The sequence below is a fragment of the Centrocercus urophasianus genome, unplaced genomic scaffold (assembly GCF_019232065.1).
Source record: "Centrocercus urophasianus isolate 14NV4802_14NV808 unplaced genomic scaffold, USGS_Curo_1.0 seq_9, whole genome shotgun sequence".
NCBI classification, from domain to species: domain Eukaryota; kingdom Metazoa; phylum Chordata; class Aves; order Galliformes; family Phasianidae; genus Centrocercus; species Centrocercus urophasianus.
The window spans coordinates 1,257,618-1,274,247 of NW_024885532.1; the positions used below are offsets into that span (position 1 = coordinate 1,257,618).

Consider the following 16,630-nt stretch of genomic DNA (forward strand, 5'->3'; position numbering starts at 1 on the left):
GTGTAATACTTAAATGATTTTATGCTGAGTTGTTCAGAGAATCCATACAATCCATGCTGTTCATATGCTCTCTCAGAAAAATAAGACAGAGATGCAGCCCCTTTGAGACTGAAAAACTGAGCTGTGGCTGCAGAGTTATGGACTTGGAATAGAGAATGATTCCAATGCAATACTTCTGAGACATTACAAACTATCTGACTTGCTTTATAGGGCTTAGCTTTATTCTGTATATCTGAGGGAGATGCCCCACAGAAGAAGTTTGGGTTTTTTTTTTTCCTGATATACGTAAATGGTTGTAAAGGACACACTAAGTTATCCTTGAATATGCAAGTGTAATATATATTCATGTAACTTCTATAACCTCAAAGCTCTTACTGGTAAGTGACAGAGTTCTTTTTAAAAATCTAGCTGAATTTTAATGGGGGTTAAATTATTTTGGAGTATGTTTTTATAAGAATTGGCTTGATGTTTTAGAGAATGAAAAAATAATGTAGGGTATAATTTGTGGCAGTAACTTAGCTTTTTTTGCTTGGACACTGAGATGGGGAGCGTGGTATGATATGAAATTGTTGATGCTTGTTTTTCTTCTTTTTCTTTTAGGAAACCCTCAAAATAGTTCAGCCAGTATTTTTGGGAAAAATTATTAGTTATTTTGAAAACTATGATGCCTCAGATGAGGTGGCTTTGAACATTGCATATTGCTACGCAGCTGCTCTGTCTGTGTGCACACTGATTCTAGCTATAATGCACCACTTATACTTCTATCATGTACAGCGGGCTGGCATGAAGCTCAGAGTGGCTATGTGTCATATGATTTATCGGAAGGTAAGCAAAAGTTATGAGTAATATTTGGTGTTCAGGTGCTATTTCATGTGATGAATGGGGTTAAAAATACAGCTCTTTGTTGCGCTCGTTCTTGCAGTACCACTGAAGTTACTCATTTGTAGAAATGTACTGCACTCTAATAATATACATCATCTCTTAAATGAATCTTTTGCTCTTCCTTGAGTAACATGATGTCTGAATGACCCCTTCAGTCCTCGCAGTGAAGGACTTAAAGCTTAGGATGAGCTGCTGGTGTTCACCTGCTGCTGGTGGAAGGGCTTGTTGCTGGAGCAGCAGGAGGTGGTCAGCATCCAGCAGAAGGGCAGAGCTGCTGGTGGGTGCTGGGCCCTACCTGCTTCCTGCCTGCAGTCTGTCAGCCCTCCAGTTTCTTCCCCAGGAAGAACATTGTGTTTGAATGTCACCATGAGCCTCCGCACCCCCGTGCCTGGGAGTTGCTTCACTGTGTGATCTTACCCCCCTGCTGTGATTAATGGCCTGACTCATTTCTGTTTTCTTCCGCAGTGCTTTAGGGACAGTGAATTGCCTGCTTTGCAGGTCAGGGGGATTTCCGGCTGAGAGCATGGGGTTAGTTCAGTGAGATGTGGAGATAGTGCAGTATTGCTGCTGCCCCCTCCAGGCTGCAGGGCCGCTATGAGATGGAAGGTGAATCAGGAGGAGCTGGGGATATCACGTTATGAGATGAGGTTTAGTAACATCAAGTGTGAAATGCTGGCCTTGGGGTATTCCAGGGAGCAAGTGAGCCAGTTCTGAATGTCTGCTTCCCTCTTCTGGAGGTGCTAAGTGCCTGAGCCATTGAGTCTTTCTCCACTTCCAAGCTGGTAAAGAAGAGAAAATGCACTGCACGTCTCATTTAGCAACCTGCCTGTGGCAGACCTCAGCAAAGAAGTTTGAGTGAAGGATCAGGAGTGCAAATCTTACTTAAAATATAAATAAAACCATGTAACTTTAGCCATAAGTGCCACCCACTACACTTACAATGCTGTGATAGATTATGTGAGGTTTTTAGGGAAAGCAGTAGAAGTGAGGAGAGCAAAAATTCTAAGTGGAGATTCTTTTTCATGTGCGTATTTATTCTTCTCCCTCTTCTGATACCTTGGAAATTGTCCTCTGGGAACTCAATTCTAACAGGGCACAGTGCTTTCTTGTACATAAGCACATCTCTAAGGTATTAATTTACTCAACTGATTATCATAACAGTTTGAAATTCATGAAATATGTATATAGTGATGTTGTTGCAGTGTTGATATTAGCTTAGAAGCCTAGAAGCTTGGCAAAAAAGTGTTTATAACGTGCATCCTTATTTCTAGAGATGTGATTAAATGCAAAATTAATCTCCCCTCATCTCATAAATGTTTACTCCTGAGGGTGAAGGCTGAGGTCGCAGTAGAACATTGATAAACCCTGCTAATCAGTTGTCTCCATTATCTGAGGCTTATAGATAGGTCATACTTCCTCTTTATTCCCATAGATGCTTTTGAAAGAATCTGGATGCTGATTTACCTGCAGTTTTGCAGTGATCATTAAGTGCCGTAGTAAATAGGACCTTGGATGTGCAAGGATGAGTGGGTTGAGTGGGAGAGCATCCTTAATACAGAACTTCAGACGGCAAACAAACTTCTTATATTTTGTACCTTTTCTGTTTCTGGGAAAGTTAAAATCTCATCTTATTTGCAAAAAGCCTGTATTCAAGCTCTGAGGTGTTTTGTGATCAGTAAGAAGCACTGGTGATGCACAGGAAAAGAAAAATCTGTCTCATACCTCAACTTCATGCTTGAAAACCAAAGACTACTTATGGAAGGCTTGGAGGGGAGGAAGACTTTAATCATATAAATTCTTGAAGGTTCAAAATTAAACACTGAAGTGGTTTAACCTGTGAAGTTGTTGAGACAGGAAGCAGACAGAAAGGTGTCAGGAGTTATTTGACTGAATAATTGCGGTATTCTTCTCCATAGTCACTTCTTATCCCTTCTCTGTGCCCTTGAATTAACAGTTTGAGGCATGGAGAGATTAAAACACTAAGATTGGAGGACAGAAGTCAAGGAATGGTAAAAATACTGAAATTTGGTCTGTACAATTACATCTGAAAAAGAGCAGAGTGTGAACTGAGCTAGTAAGTGTAGAAATGGCCAACTGTGTTCTGGGCTGCATTAAAAAAGGGGTGGCCAGCAAGGAGAGACAGGTAGGTGATTGTCCCCCTCTGCTCAGCTCTTGTGAGGCCCCATCTGCAGTACTGTGTCCAGGCCTGGGGAACCCAGTACAGGAAGGACATGGAGCTCTTGGAGCAGGTCCAGAGGAGGGCCACTAAGATGATCAGAGGGCTGGAGCACCTCTCCTGTGAGGAAATATTGAGGGAACTGGGCTTGTTTAGCTTAGAGAAGGCTGCGTGGAGACCTCAATCTGGCCTTCCAGTAGTTAAAGGGAGCATATGAACAGGAGGGGGAACGACTATTTACAAGGGTGGATAGTGATAGGACAAGGGGGAATGGTTTTAAACTGAGACAGGGGCGGTTTAGGTTAGATATTAGGAAGAAGTTTTCTCACTCAGAGGGTGGTGACACACTGGAACAGGCTGCCCAAGGAGGCTGTGGATGCTCTACCCCTGGAGGCATTGAAGGCCAGGCTGGATGTGGCTCTGGGCAGCCTGGTCTGGTGGTTGGTGGCCCCACCCACAGCAGGGGGGTTGAAACTGGATGATCATTGTGGTCCTTTTCAACCGAGACCATTCTATGATTCTCTGATGTAACTAGAAACTCTTTTCTTTGAGAAAGGATTTGTGCTGGGAAATAGATCTGTATGGAAAAGTAATAGAATATCCTTGAGCTGAAAATAGAGAATTGGCAAACGTAAAGTCAAATGTAAATTCAGTGTACAGTTGCTTTTTAAAAATTGTTAGCTTTAATTATTTTTTTAGTTGTATTTCTTACCTTGAGAGTGAATTTGGAAGCACTATGATCAAAGCAATATTTAAAGCCATAGATGGTGGAAAGGGAGAGTAGATGTGCACTAAGTAGAAATGCTCAGTGTTTTTGGGGAGTGAACTATTCCTGTTACAGGAAAATGTGTAGCACGTTTTGTTTGTTGTTTTATTTGTGCAGCAAAACTGTTTCTTTGTAGCAAGTATAGAAGGAAGCAGAGTCTGTTATCTGCATCTTAGATCTATCTCAGTTTGGATCTCAATGGTAATACTCAGACTGCAGGTTTATAGATAAGATATTTCTGGGGATATTGTTGTAATCACATTCTGTTTTCTACCGATTAATCTATATCAGCCGGCAAAACCATTTGGTATTTACTGCTGTTGTTTTTCATGGCACGTGCTTCTTGTAATGTAATCTAGAAATTTTAGCATTTAACAGGTGTTGTCACCAATGGAAATGTTTACACTTTGTAGAGGGATACTAACTTCGATTTTCAAAGACAGAAGATGGAGTTTGCATTGTTACTAAGGAGTGATAGTATAAAAAGAATGACTTCATTGATTGCATTCTGCCAGGAATCTCACAACAAAATTATTTTGATTGTGCAAACATTGCCCTGATTTTAATTTGATCTTCAGGTAGAGTTTTCTATTTTAATTTTGTAAAGTTGCTTGTAATATGGGTGGGAGATCAATGTAAACGAAAAGTTAAAAGCTTTTCTGTTTAGCTTTAGTAATTGCTATGTTGGTATTTTCCCATTTCAGAGAAAGTGAAGATAGTGTTTTTTTATGGCACTTGTGTTCTTGCAGTCTTTTCCCTACACTGCTTGTTTTTTCAATAGACTCACCTTCAGGTTTGGAGTGTTAACCAACATATTGTCTAACGTTTTAGAATTGTGCCCAGATACTCTCAGGAAAAGCTTTTGTTCCAGCATTGTATATGTGCATTGAGTCTTCTAACTACATGCATTCTGTGCTGTATAAGCTGTGACAAACTGGGACTGCTTTCAATTTTTTAGGCGCTCCGTCTCAGTAATGTAGCAATGGCAAAAACTACCACTGGACAAATAGTAAATCTTCTCTCAAATGATGTGAACAAATTTGATCAGGTAAGAACTATTACAGATCTTTCTGGTGATATGTATTTCTTATGAACATTTCTTCTAGTTGTTCCTCAAATATCACATGGAAAGAAATATTCATAGAGTCATAGAATCGTAGAGTATCCTGAGCTGGAAAGAACCAATAGATATCATCGAACCCAACTCCTTAAAATATTTTTTATTCTCATAAAGCATTCTTTTTGTCTGTTTCATACTTTCCTGCTGTTTTCCTAAGCTCAGATGAATGTTGGCACAAGAAAGTCAATGTGGGGATTTATTTGCTTTCTAAAGCTTAGGCGCCTCAGTATAGACTGCTGTATTCAGGTCTCTGAATCTGGTGCAGAATTGCACCAGGTCTTCTGACTGAATGCCTCAGTACCACTGCAGACAGAGGTGCTTTCTCAATTGCATATTATTAGGATTTAATATTTTAGCTAGGACTGAAAGCTGATTTTTGTTTCTTATCTCTTTGCCTAGGTAACAATTTTTTTGCACTTCTTGTGGGCTGGACCAATTCAAGCTGTAGCAGTAACAGTACTTCTCTGGATGGAAATAGGCCCATCGTGTCTTGCAGGAATGGCAGTACTGATTATTCTTCTGCCTGTACAAACCTGCATTGGGAGGCTTTTTTCTTCTTTAAGGTAAGGTTGCATACATCAGGTTGTAGGTATTTTCTGACCTGAGTTTGATACATCCCCCTTGTCTACATTTGTACATCCCCCTTGTCTAAGGGCTGGATGGAGTTAGAATACTAGGATGAAAACAGCTTCCATTTGATGAGGATTTCTGCTTTCTCTTTGATCTCTGCCAGTGTTTCTCATAGTTAATAATGCGAGATTTCTGAAGCTCTGTTCATAGGGACTTGAAGTTGTTTTTCCCTTGGAGATGCAGACAGTATCTGGCACTTTTTAGATGTCCAGTGTATTAAAGCCTTGGGCTATTTTTGTAGCTCCCCTGTAGCTCTCCTACATCTACCTTGTAGGTTTTGGGCATAGAGTTGCATAGCAACTTGAGCTTTGCCTTACTTAGCTAATGCTTAGGGGAGAGATTATTACTTGTCATTCTTGCCGTAAGTTTGACTTATTGAGATTATAAAGGTGGAGTGGAAAGCTCTGAAAATTTTGTGTGTAAAAATCTTGCTGTCTCTCCTCCAAGATAAAGATGCAGAGAAGAAAAAGGTGAAGGAAATGAGAGAAAAGTAAAGCAAAATTATGACCACTGTTTTGATGCCAACTGTTTCTAGCTCTAAGTTTCTAGGGTTGCAGATATATGAAATGGATCTGCAGTAGTTTTCCGCTGTCAGACAAATTTAATTTATTTTTTCTGTGACTTCCTCTTAAAAAATGACTTATCTCAGGTGGGAATGTTAAGTTATCTTCAATATTCTGGCTTCCTAATTTTCCTTCTGTTGTGTAAAAAATCATGCTCTACTTGCATTTTGGTTTTATAAATTACTTTTTCATCTAAATGGAAATACTTTTTTCTGTGTACTTGTACACTTTGTAGGTTACACATCTTTGTTGCACTTCTGTTCAGGGTGAATGGGTTCCTTTTAGCTTTTCAAATAAGCAAAACTTAATTTTTAGTGGATTACTGTAGGGTTATTTTCAAGCTGTATTTTAAGACAGGTTTTCCAGAAGTATTGACTGGCGTTGCCGTTGCATGGCTAGATAGGAAGAGAGAGCTGAGAATTACAAAGGTGCACCAACTCAGATATACTTCTGCTTGTAATCACTGTGTTAGTCTTCAGTTACTATGCTCATGTGCTATTTCTCAAGTAATGAATCATTCCATGTTCTCTGTCAGCTTCGTAGGTTCTTCATAAGATCTATTTGTAGAATGTATATTCCTAAGTATAAATTTTCACTGCATATGTGCTATGCATTCATATGTGTCAAGCTACTTTCCACTTGATTTGAGTTTTAATGTCAACAATTAAAATACTTAACACCTAAATAGTGCCTTATCCATGGTGTTCGGAGTGCTTTTCCAAAGTGGTAAGCATTATTATTCCCATTTTACAGATGGGAAACTGAGGCACAAAGATTAAGGGACTTGTCCAGGGTCAGACAACAAGGTGACAAAAATCTCTTCTGTAAGGTATGTATTTTAAAGGTTAGCCAGTGGCAATGTAACATTCCTTGGGTTTTTTCCCTATTAATTAATGGCCACTTTATTGGATGCAGTGCAAGGGAAAGAATTTGTTAACCAGAAGGAGCTTTTGCTCACGTACATGTGGACATACAAATGCCCAGTAAACAGAAGGAGTTACTGGAAAAACTGAAGTGGATTCCAGCTTTGTAATGATGTGTACGTTCACGTGACAATTGCTGGAAATCTGCATGGATACAAGGAATTCACCCTATGAATAAGTAATTTCAGAATTTAAGGCTTTTCCACAAAGCCAGGCACAGTCCACGTGGCACAGAATTTGTGCCGTTACTCAACATTGCCTTTTCAACCCAATGTTGTAAATGCATGCACACCAGTTTATTATACAGGTACTTATTCGGTCTTCTTCCTGTGCTTTTACCTGCAAGAGTTCTGAGTGTTGCACAAAGTACACATGAAATCCTTTATTATTTGAGAAATAGTTCATTTAGTGGACTGAAGACTGTTTAAAATATATTCACAAGAACTGAACCCTTTCAGCGCTTAGCCATGCAACCGTAATGTTCCCGTTTAGAGCTCTGTGTATGCATTTATTTATTAAAGAATAACATTTGGAACTGTTGTGTCAAACATAACCAGAATCCACTGGACGTGCATCATGAATGTGAAAAGGAGTTCTGTAACTTGCTTAATTTAAAACAAGTATTATTGTAATATTTCTGAGAAGGCTTGAGATCACTGGGAGACCTGATAGCTGCCTTTCAGTTTCTAAAGGAGGACTGTAAGAAGGATGGGATCAGACTCCTTAGCAGGGTCTGTTGAGATAGAAGGGGTAATGGATTCAAACTAAAAGAGGGGAGATTTAGATTGGGTATAAGGAAGACATTTTTTACACTTAGGATGGTAAGTCACTAGGATAGGTTGCCCAGAGAGGTGGTGGGTGCCCCATCCCTGGAGACATTCAAGGTCAGGCTGGGTGGGGCTCTGAGCAACCTGGTCTAGCAGTAGGTGACTCTGTTCCTTGCAGGGGAGGCTGATCTAGATGACCTTTAAAGGTTCCTTCCAACCTTCTATCATCTGGAGGCCAAATCTGGAAGTTACCTTTGAAAGGTAACTGTTTTTGAAAGATCGCACGTGAGAATCATTGTTGCTACAGAGAAATGAACAACATGTTGTGTACTTTGCCATGCAGGGGTGAGGCGGAAGGAGAAGGTCTTGCATTTTTTGAGGAAATCTTTTTGTCTCACTGCTTCTTTTTGACAGAGGAAAAAAAGGACTTTGCAAAGATTCTCTCATTCCCTGCTAGTAGGGTTGGTTTAGGCTAAGCAGTCTTTTTCAGTGCTAGTAAGAAGACTTGATTACTTTAGGGCCAGTTTCCTTGATTTCTTCTGTAATAACTTGGTTTAGCCACCTAACTTTTATTGGTCACTAGGAATCCGTAACTGGTAAGTTAGTTTAAAATGATGAGCAGTTACCTGATGTTCTTTCTTCATATCTCCTTTGATTGTGGCTATTCCTTCTAGAGAAATCTTGCAGGGGAGCAGATTAAACTGACACGGTCTTTGCTTTTTTGATTTGGTCTCTGAGTTTGTCTTTCATTGATTTTACATATAAAAATATGTTATTTAGCAGAAAAAAAGTGGGGCTCATCAAAATAAAGCCCACCATAGGTAATTGTGTGCTATGTATGCTTCTCTACATGAATGAATTCAGAGTTGTAACCTGTTTTATTAGCATGGTTTATGCATTTGTGACATAGCTTCTAACTTTCAATGCTTTTTTCCTAATTGAAACTGTGACTTTATTATTTAATTAGATGTATTTCCTACTTTGTTCATCAGTTCAATCATAATGCTCGACTAGAGTAGGTATGCTTCATTCAGCATTTCTTAAAATCAGCACTTAAATTCTGTTTATTTACTTAGGAAATTTAGATATGCTTTTGTTTCTCCTAAATTATAGCTCATGCTGTGTTACAAGTCATCTGTACTTCAAGGAGAATTAGCCTTAAAAAGATGCAAATCAAGGCCGGTTTCTTTAACATCAAAACACCATTTGGAGAATAGATTTGAAACGTGAAAATAAAACAACTCTTAAGAATGTATGCTTTTCCGGTTTTTTTGTTTGCTCTAATTGTAACACTTAGCATTTTTGTTATTATTTTTAATATGTGAAGCTGTAATTTAGGGAATACAGTGTGGTGGGACAAACTGATATACAGTTCTGGACATGAATCAACTGACAGTTCCCTAAGAGTGGGGAATGCCAGGAACATGGACAGAATTATCAAATCTGTTTGCTGTGTGTGAGCTGTAAAATACTGTTTAAGAAAGATCTTCTAATGCAGTTTAATTTGTGTGAATCCTCTGGAAGTAAGAGCACAGACTTAATGTGGGTGTATTATAGATAAAAATAGTTTATCTTCTTCAGAAAATCTGATAATTTTTACTTCTATTTACAGGAGCAAGACAGCTGCCTTTACAGATGTCAGGATTAGGACCATGAATGAAGTCATAAGTGGTATGAAGATAATAAAGATGTATGCATGGGAAAAATCATTTGCGGAACTTGTGAGTGGTTTGAGAAGGTAATCCTGAAGAGATGCAGCTTGGTTTATGATCTGTGTCTGCTTCCATTTTTCACATGTCAATAGGTGCATTATTCTCTGCTTTAAAGTGCTTTTTTTTGAACTTCGTTGGCTTTTTTAGTTTTCTATAGCAAAAGTGAAGGATTGAAAATATATTCTGAGAGGACAGAAGAAATAAAAAATCATTTGATATTTGTAAACTATATATATATTTTTATTTGCTTTTACAGTTGTGCTTAAAAATGGCAACTGATAAATAAAGTAATTGAACAGGTTCCTTTTCACAGCCTTCTAAGCTAATAGAATGAGACCAGTAAGCAGACATTTCTCTTGAGAAGTATGTGGTATCTGACTGTCTTAAATGAATGGCATCTTCAGATACTACTCTTCTTCACTTTTTGCCTTTTGAAGGGGTGGAGGACAGAATAATAACAGCTCAGAATTGCTCTGATTGTGCAGCATTGTTTCTTTGTAGAGATCTGTCAGCATCTGATTAAAACTTAACTCATAAATTTGTTTTTCAACACTACTTGCTATTCTTGACAGGAATTCAGGTGCATGTTTCCTAGCACTTAGTTTTCATGCAGTTTTTCTCCAGCATATCAGTAGAAGGTTATTAACCTGCCATAGATTCTCTGTTACTGTTTTTATTTATCATTATCTATTTATTTGGCATTCCTTTTTTTTTTTTTTTTTTTAATAAGCATTTTTTTCCCTTCCACATGCAAGTTTTCAAATGCGCTGATGCTCCCCAAGATATTTCTTCCCATACATACTGCAGTACTAAAGAATATAGGATCCTATGCTGACCAAGTGTTCTCAATTGATTGAATGTTTCAGTGTCTTGCATGGAGCCAGAGAGGATATTTCCTTATTGAAAACTTCCTCAGTCATATCACAGCAGTCAGCACCTCATTAAGATTAGTGGTTTCCTATCCACTGATGGAGTGAAATAAACTCTTCCAGAACCATCTTGAGCTCCCTTTCACTGTGCTGTGAAAAAATTAGAAGTTAGAAATTTTAAATTCATCCCAGTTGTTGCCCAGTGTTTCCACAGTGGCCCTGAAAAGTTAAGATGACATCTAAACTTCTCTGTTGTTTTTTTTCCTGTGGCTGTTGGTGTTAGTTTCCCTTGAAATAACTCTCTTCCATGAGACAGTGTGGTATATAATATACAGCCTATGGGTTGATTGTAATTTATCAGATATTTATGGAGAAAAGCACAGAGAACTTGCTAATTATCCACAGATAGTGAGAGGATTATTAGGGATTATTAGAATGTGGGAAAAAAGTTTCATCCAGAAGTAATTAAATTAGGCCCAGTTCCAATAGTTTACGTACAAACGTTCTTTCACTGTCCTTTGGAGGAGGTCAGAGATTGTGAGCCGTTAAGCTGAGAAAATGTCTTTGAAATGCTTTGAAAGTCTGTCAGTTCAGCCAATTTGGCAAGAATAGTGGGAAAGTTGCTTAACTAGTTTTCCAGTAGTAGCTACTGCATCTTTCTCTTCATAGGTGAAGACCTTGTGTATTTCAAGCAGTATGATCATGACTTGATTTTCTAATCTTTGCATATAGTTTCAAGTAGAAAGTAATCAAAATGATCAAGTTTTTAACTGAGAATTGCTGGAATATTTAGGAAGATAAGTTAGGAATTGTTTTAATAAAATTCCACGTTATTTCAAGCAGATTAAAGTATATATGTGGGGAAGAAGCAAATGATTATGTCTCTTTTGATAAAGAAAACCTCTTCCTTTAACATGAATTTAAGCCTGATGGCAGTGTCATTGTAACTAGTGCAGTAACATTTTGAGCACTGGACTTGAGGACTCATTTAGAAATCGAAACTGAAGCTTAACTGAAATGAGAATTGAAAACAGGTGCTTCATCAGCTATTACATTTCTACAGGGAGACTTCTTGTCTGTGCCATACATCACCTACTGTTTAGCTCAGGGACTATTTGCCAGAACAATTGGCCTTGCAGACCAGTATTCTCTTAATTACAAACAGAACTCCTGGAGCAGAAGAAACCAGGAGCAGGGTCCAAAGTGAGAGGATTTAGACTGAGATCAAAGGAAATACTGCAAACCCCATGATTCAGCTTGAGGAACAGCAGCTGATTGATTGTCCACAGATGGACTTTTAAAAGTTATGGATGTTGCCCTGTTTTTCTGGTTGAGGAGAATGTGTTGATCTTATTAAGAGTTTGTGAATAAACTCAGATTTTTGTGTTGGAAAGATAAGGAGCTGCATGATGCTTGACCATTACACAGATTTATTTTCCTTTTTTCTCTTGTACACCATCCAGAAGTAATCAAAGCAGCTTAGAATGGGAATTGAGATGATAGTTTGACCGCAAAAGGAAATAAAAGCACTTTTGTTTTCTGTCTCTGAAAGATTCTTCTTTTTCCTATAGCTATCAAGACACCACATATCTTAACTTTTTATTTTCCTCAATTCGTAAGACTTTTAAATTTTATTTTGCTATTTTCCATGAACCCTGCTTTCTTGACAGTTACTTTTGAGTACAGTTCTTTACATATGAGTTGAGGTGGTGTAAGGGGAGGAGAAAGGATATACAAGTATAATCCTGAGAATGGAATCTCCCTCATCCTACTGTTGGGGGCAACTGTGATGGGAAGGATTGATGTGACTGTTTATGTTTTGCACTTTTAGGAAGGAGATCGCCATGGTTTTGAAAAGCTCCTACCTTCGAGGATTGAACTTGGCCTCTTTCTTTGTGGCAAGCAAAATAACAGTGTTCATGACTTTCATGGCATACGTACTACTTGGCAATGTTATCTCTGCAAGTCGGGTGTTTGTGGCAGTGTCCCTGTATGGCGCAGTCAGGCTGACAGTAACTCTGTTCTTCCCTTCGGCTGTTGAGAGAGTATCCGAGGCAGTGGTTAGCATACGGCGAATCAAGGTACGATTACTGGTGGGAGTAGTTTGGTTTCATTGGTGAAAAAATATTAGATTGGGGTAACTAGAAATGCTGTACATGTAATTATATGGCTTTACCGAGTGTCACTATGCCATTTATTAATGAAGGTGCCTAAAAATGTCTTTCTTCGTATGCCTGAGTATAATAAAACTTTTCTTGATGAATTTGCTAATTGTACTAAGTCCACATGGAAACTATGTATTAAACAGATAAAATCTGCTCTTCAAAGAAGCATTTTGTGAAGGGTGATGCAAAGTGGAGTTAGAAAAGCATAATGTGTGAAAATCACCACCCAACAGAATTGTAGTCCATAGCGTTTCTTATTAGTGTTCAAATTAGGAGGAAAGAAAGAGAAATGCTTGGGATGCTGGGTGTTGCAGTGTCTTTTCAGTGTTTACATGTACCTTGTGTTCAGCTCCCACACAGTGCTCTTTCAAGTGATCATTCTAATTATGCAGGTTGAAAAACATGAGTGAAAGTCTAAAAAAGATGCCTTAAGAACAAGACACAAAAGCACTTGAGCAGATAGTGGCAATCTTTTTCTCTCATGTCTTCTTTTCCAGTATATCCTACAAGGCAAAAGATTTTGCTCTTGACAGCTGGATTCAGTTTCTCTGCATTTAGGATTCCATAAGGATACTTTTTCAAAACTAGCTCCAGAATGAAGGTTCACTGGAATGGACAAATAATTGTCCTGATGAATCTTTAGCATCCCTGATGCAGACATGAACTTTTTAGCTTCAATTTCCAAAGCCACAAAGTAAGAGTTAGGCATTCTGCTACTGTATGACAAGATGCTTTGTAACTAAAGATGTGCTACTGAAATGTAAATAAGTGGAAAGGAATTAGGTAGAGAAAGTCAGAATACAGGAAAAAAAAAAAAAAAAAAGGATGAGGATGATGGCTATCTGGGCAAAACTGAAAAGAATTGTTTTGCTTTTTAAGAGATTACTTTCTCCATGAGCTTTATAGAACAAGTGAGTTTTCAGTGCTGATCATAAATATGCTCAGTTGGAGACAAGAAAGCAGGAGATACCATGCTTCAGGTGAAAATAAAGTATAGTTGGATGGGAAGTATTTGCTGTTTCTCTGTATTCATGCATAGAACATACATACATACATACATACATACATACATACATAAGAACTGTGTGGCAGAAAGTCTTCCTTTCTTTTTTTCTTTTTTTTTTTTTTTTTTTTCCCCTTTAAGCTGTCATGTCCCCTCACCTTAGCTGTACAGCTGCATCACTCCTTGAAGCTCCTGCTTTTTGATGAAGCAGTGGCTCACACTCCCATTTTGTGAAACAAAGTGAGAACAATTTTTCAACAAGTTTTCCACAGAGGCTGTGGAAGGAGGGTAAAAATTGTCTTAGTACAAAAGATGGAGGTTTTTGTTCTCAAGGACATAGTCCTATCTCAAGCTAATGTTTGCTTCTCAGCATCCTGTGGATGCTAGCGGTTTTATTTTTCTCTGCAGGGAAGATTATTAGGTATAAAAGTAACAGAAGAGTGTTTTGAGAGATCTGAAGAAGTCTTTAAGGCTTCAGTTATTCTGCTTTTGAGAACTTTATTCATAGTGTTGATTTTCTGCACCCACCCCCTGCTACATAAAATTCCTGGTGTTAGCCCTGTAATTATTTTCTTGTTTTGTACTGCTTTTCTTCAAAATCTTCCATGTGTGCTTACATTTTTTTACTTAAATGGCTGGCAAGCACTTACAGCTGATTTGAATGCTGCTGCTAGAAGAGAAATTCCTGGTAAGAGCTCAAGCAGGAGACTGATTCCTTGCTTATAACCCTCTGATATTTGGGTCGTTATCTAAACACAAATCACATTTCAAAGGTTTTTTTTCTTATGTCACATGCTGCAAATATGGATTTAGGTATGTTTGGAATTTCTTTCTGACTTCCACCGTCATCTCCCAGATTCTCTCCCAGACCTGCCCTTTGCACCTGCCTGTCTAAAATCAGACTCAGCAATACTCACCTGGCTGGAGATCTCAGACTTCTACTGACTTTGCACTTTTGCCTTTTGGTGGAGATGTATGTGTGCGTTGAGTTTGGAGACTGCTGCATGAAATGCTTTGACTTCTCACAGCTCTCTTAAAAATGGTGCTGAATTTTCAGCAAGGTCCCTTGCGCTTGCTTACATGTAGAAGTGCTGTTCTCATCCTCAGAGCTGTCTGTCAGCTCTGTTTTGTTTCCTCTTAGTTACTGACTTCTGTAAGTCTTCAGCACCAGTCTCATGTCTGCAGACTGTTAGCTCAGTACTTGTTAACTGCATTTGACATTCCTCAAGGTACTGTCTGCTAGAGACCTATTTAAGGTCTTCATGGTCAGCAATTCAAATCATGATGGTTTTTCTGTGTTTTATCTTAAACTTGTGGTAACTTTTACCTGTGAATTTGCCTTTTTCCTTTCAAAGTGTGTTTGAGCTATTTATAATCTAGCATCTAGGCAAGGAAAGTGAGAAAGCAGTGGAACAATAAGGTGTTGCAGTTGAGGTTTCATCTCTTCTTCATGGGCAGAGGAAGTCAAACAATTATAACGTTTGTCAGGACTGACTTTCAAGTTCTGTTTGCTTCAGGAATTTTCTGTTGCCCAGCAGGTTGCTGCTAAGAGTCCCACAGTACTGCTATGCAATGAAATCTGCGCTTCCAAGTGATCTCTGGGATGATCAGCTAGTTAGAGGTGCATTACTTGAATGAGTTGTGCATTGCTTTTGGAAATACAGTTCTTTCATGAGTGTGTGTACTTTGTCCATCAGTGATGTGTTGTATGCTGCTTGCAAAAGCATATTCTTGGGTTTCTTTCCCAGTCTCACATTAGGCAGTATCCTGTTCTTTTCTTTTATTGCAGAACTTCCTGATACTTGATGAGGTCTCACACTTCAAACCACAACTGCAAGATAATAATGAGAATGTCATTCTTCATGTTCAGGATTTGACTTGCTACTGGGATAAGGTAAGCTTACTTTTAATTTACTTTAAATTTTAAGAGTATGCTTGTGCTGTAGGCAATGTAAGCCTAAAAAGCACAATGTCTATGTCTATGCATAGTGTGCTCTTGTTTTGTATTCCGTCATTTGTTGGAGAAACCTTTTAGCATGTTAGACTAACTCTGTTGAATAGTATTAAACTGTATCAAATGCATCTTAAAAGTACCTATGCTTGAATATTATACTAACTGAAAACCTGTACATTAATTCTGAAAATGTCTTGTTATTAAACAGGATTATAATGCAGCTTAGATATTCAAATTGGAATTAAGGACAGACAGCACATTAAGGCAGGCCTTAGCGTGTGTGTTTTTGTTTTTTTTTTGCAGTGAACTGAATGTTGATCCGTGCTTTAGTCTAGAACTAGTACAATATTATACTTCCCATAGCAGGTTTGAAAGCTTTAGTCTAGTCTACAAGTCTGTTACTCTATGTATTTTAACTGAGAATGTTCAATTACTAATTGTTCTTTACTTAAAATGCATCACACTTGCCAAAATGGTGGTTAATCTATAGGAAATGGTTGCACAGTATTCCCATAAAACACCTTCAGGTTTTTCCTGAGTTATTTATATTATTTAAAGCTGGGTAGTGTGACTGGAATTACTGGTTTTCTTTTGGTTTAAAAAAGAAAACAGAACTCGTAATTTAACTTTTATTTTGATACATAATTGAAATGTGCATGGGAGAAGAACAGTTCTCCCAGAAATTTAAAAGCAGCTCGGAAAATTTCTCTCACATACTCTTATAATAATGCAAAGTAATTTTATACATTATTTATAAATTTATTATTTATACATTTATATATAATTTTAATTGCTAACTGAAAAGATGGTGAGTTCTGTGAGAGAGGATTTATAAAAGGAATAATAAAAGTATGCTGTACTTTGTCATGTAAGCAACTTAGCTTGCTACCCTTAGTGGGTTTCTAATGACTCTTTGGATCTCTGTATAACAACTGTACAGCTGAATGATGATTTTTTTGTTTGTTTGTTTTTAAGGATTATGAGCCGAAGTAGATACTTAAGGAAAAAAAAAAACAACAAACCCAAACACAACCCACAAATCCAAAATCACTGGAAGTAAAAAAGGGATTATTAGGTAGACTCTTAGGAAAACAACTTAA

At 38.0% G+C, this 16,630-nt stretch overlaps 1 protein-coding gene across 3 annotated transcripts in view; it reads left to right on the forward strand.

Annotated features, from left to right (window-relative positions):
• The window catches only part of ABCC4 (ATP binding cassette subfamily C member 4), a 153,844-nt gene that overhangs the window by 14,554 nt on the left and 122,660 nt on the right, over positions 1–16,630 (forward strand). For all 3 annotated transcript variants that reach the window (XM_042838843.1, XM_042838844.1, XM_042838845.1), the window contains exons 4-9: positions 601–825; positions 4,783–4,872; positions 5,344–5,507; positions 9,440–9,565; positions 12,240–12,489; positions 15,366–15,470. In XM_042838843.1, the coding sequence (XP_042694777.1) occupies positions 601–825; positions 4,783–4,872; positions 5,344–5,507; positions 9,440–9,565; positions 12,240–12,489; positions 15,366–15,470 (960 nt within the window). The remainder of the gene's footprint in view (positions 1–600; positions 826–4,782; positions 4,873–5,343; positions 5,508–9,439; positions 9,566–12,239; positions 12,490–15,365; positions 15,471–16,630) is intronic.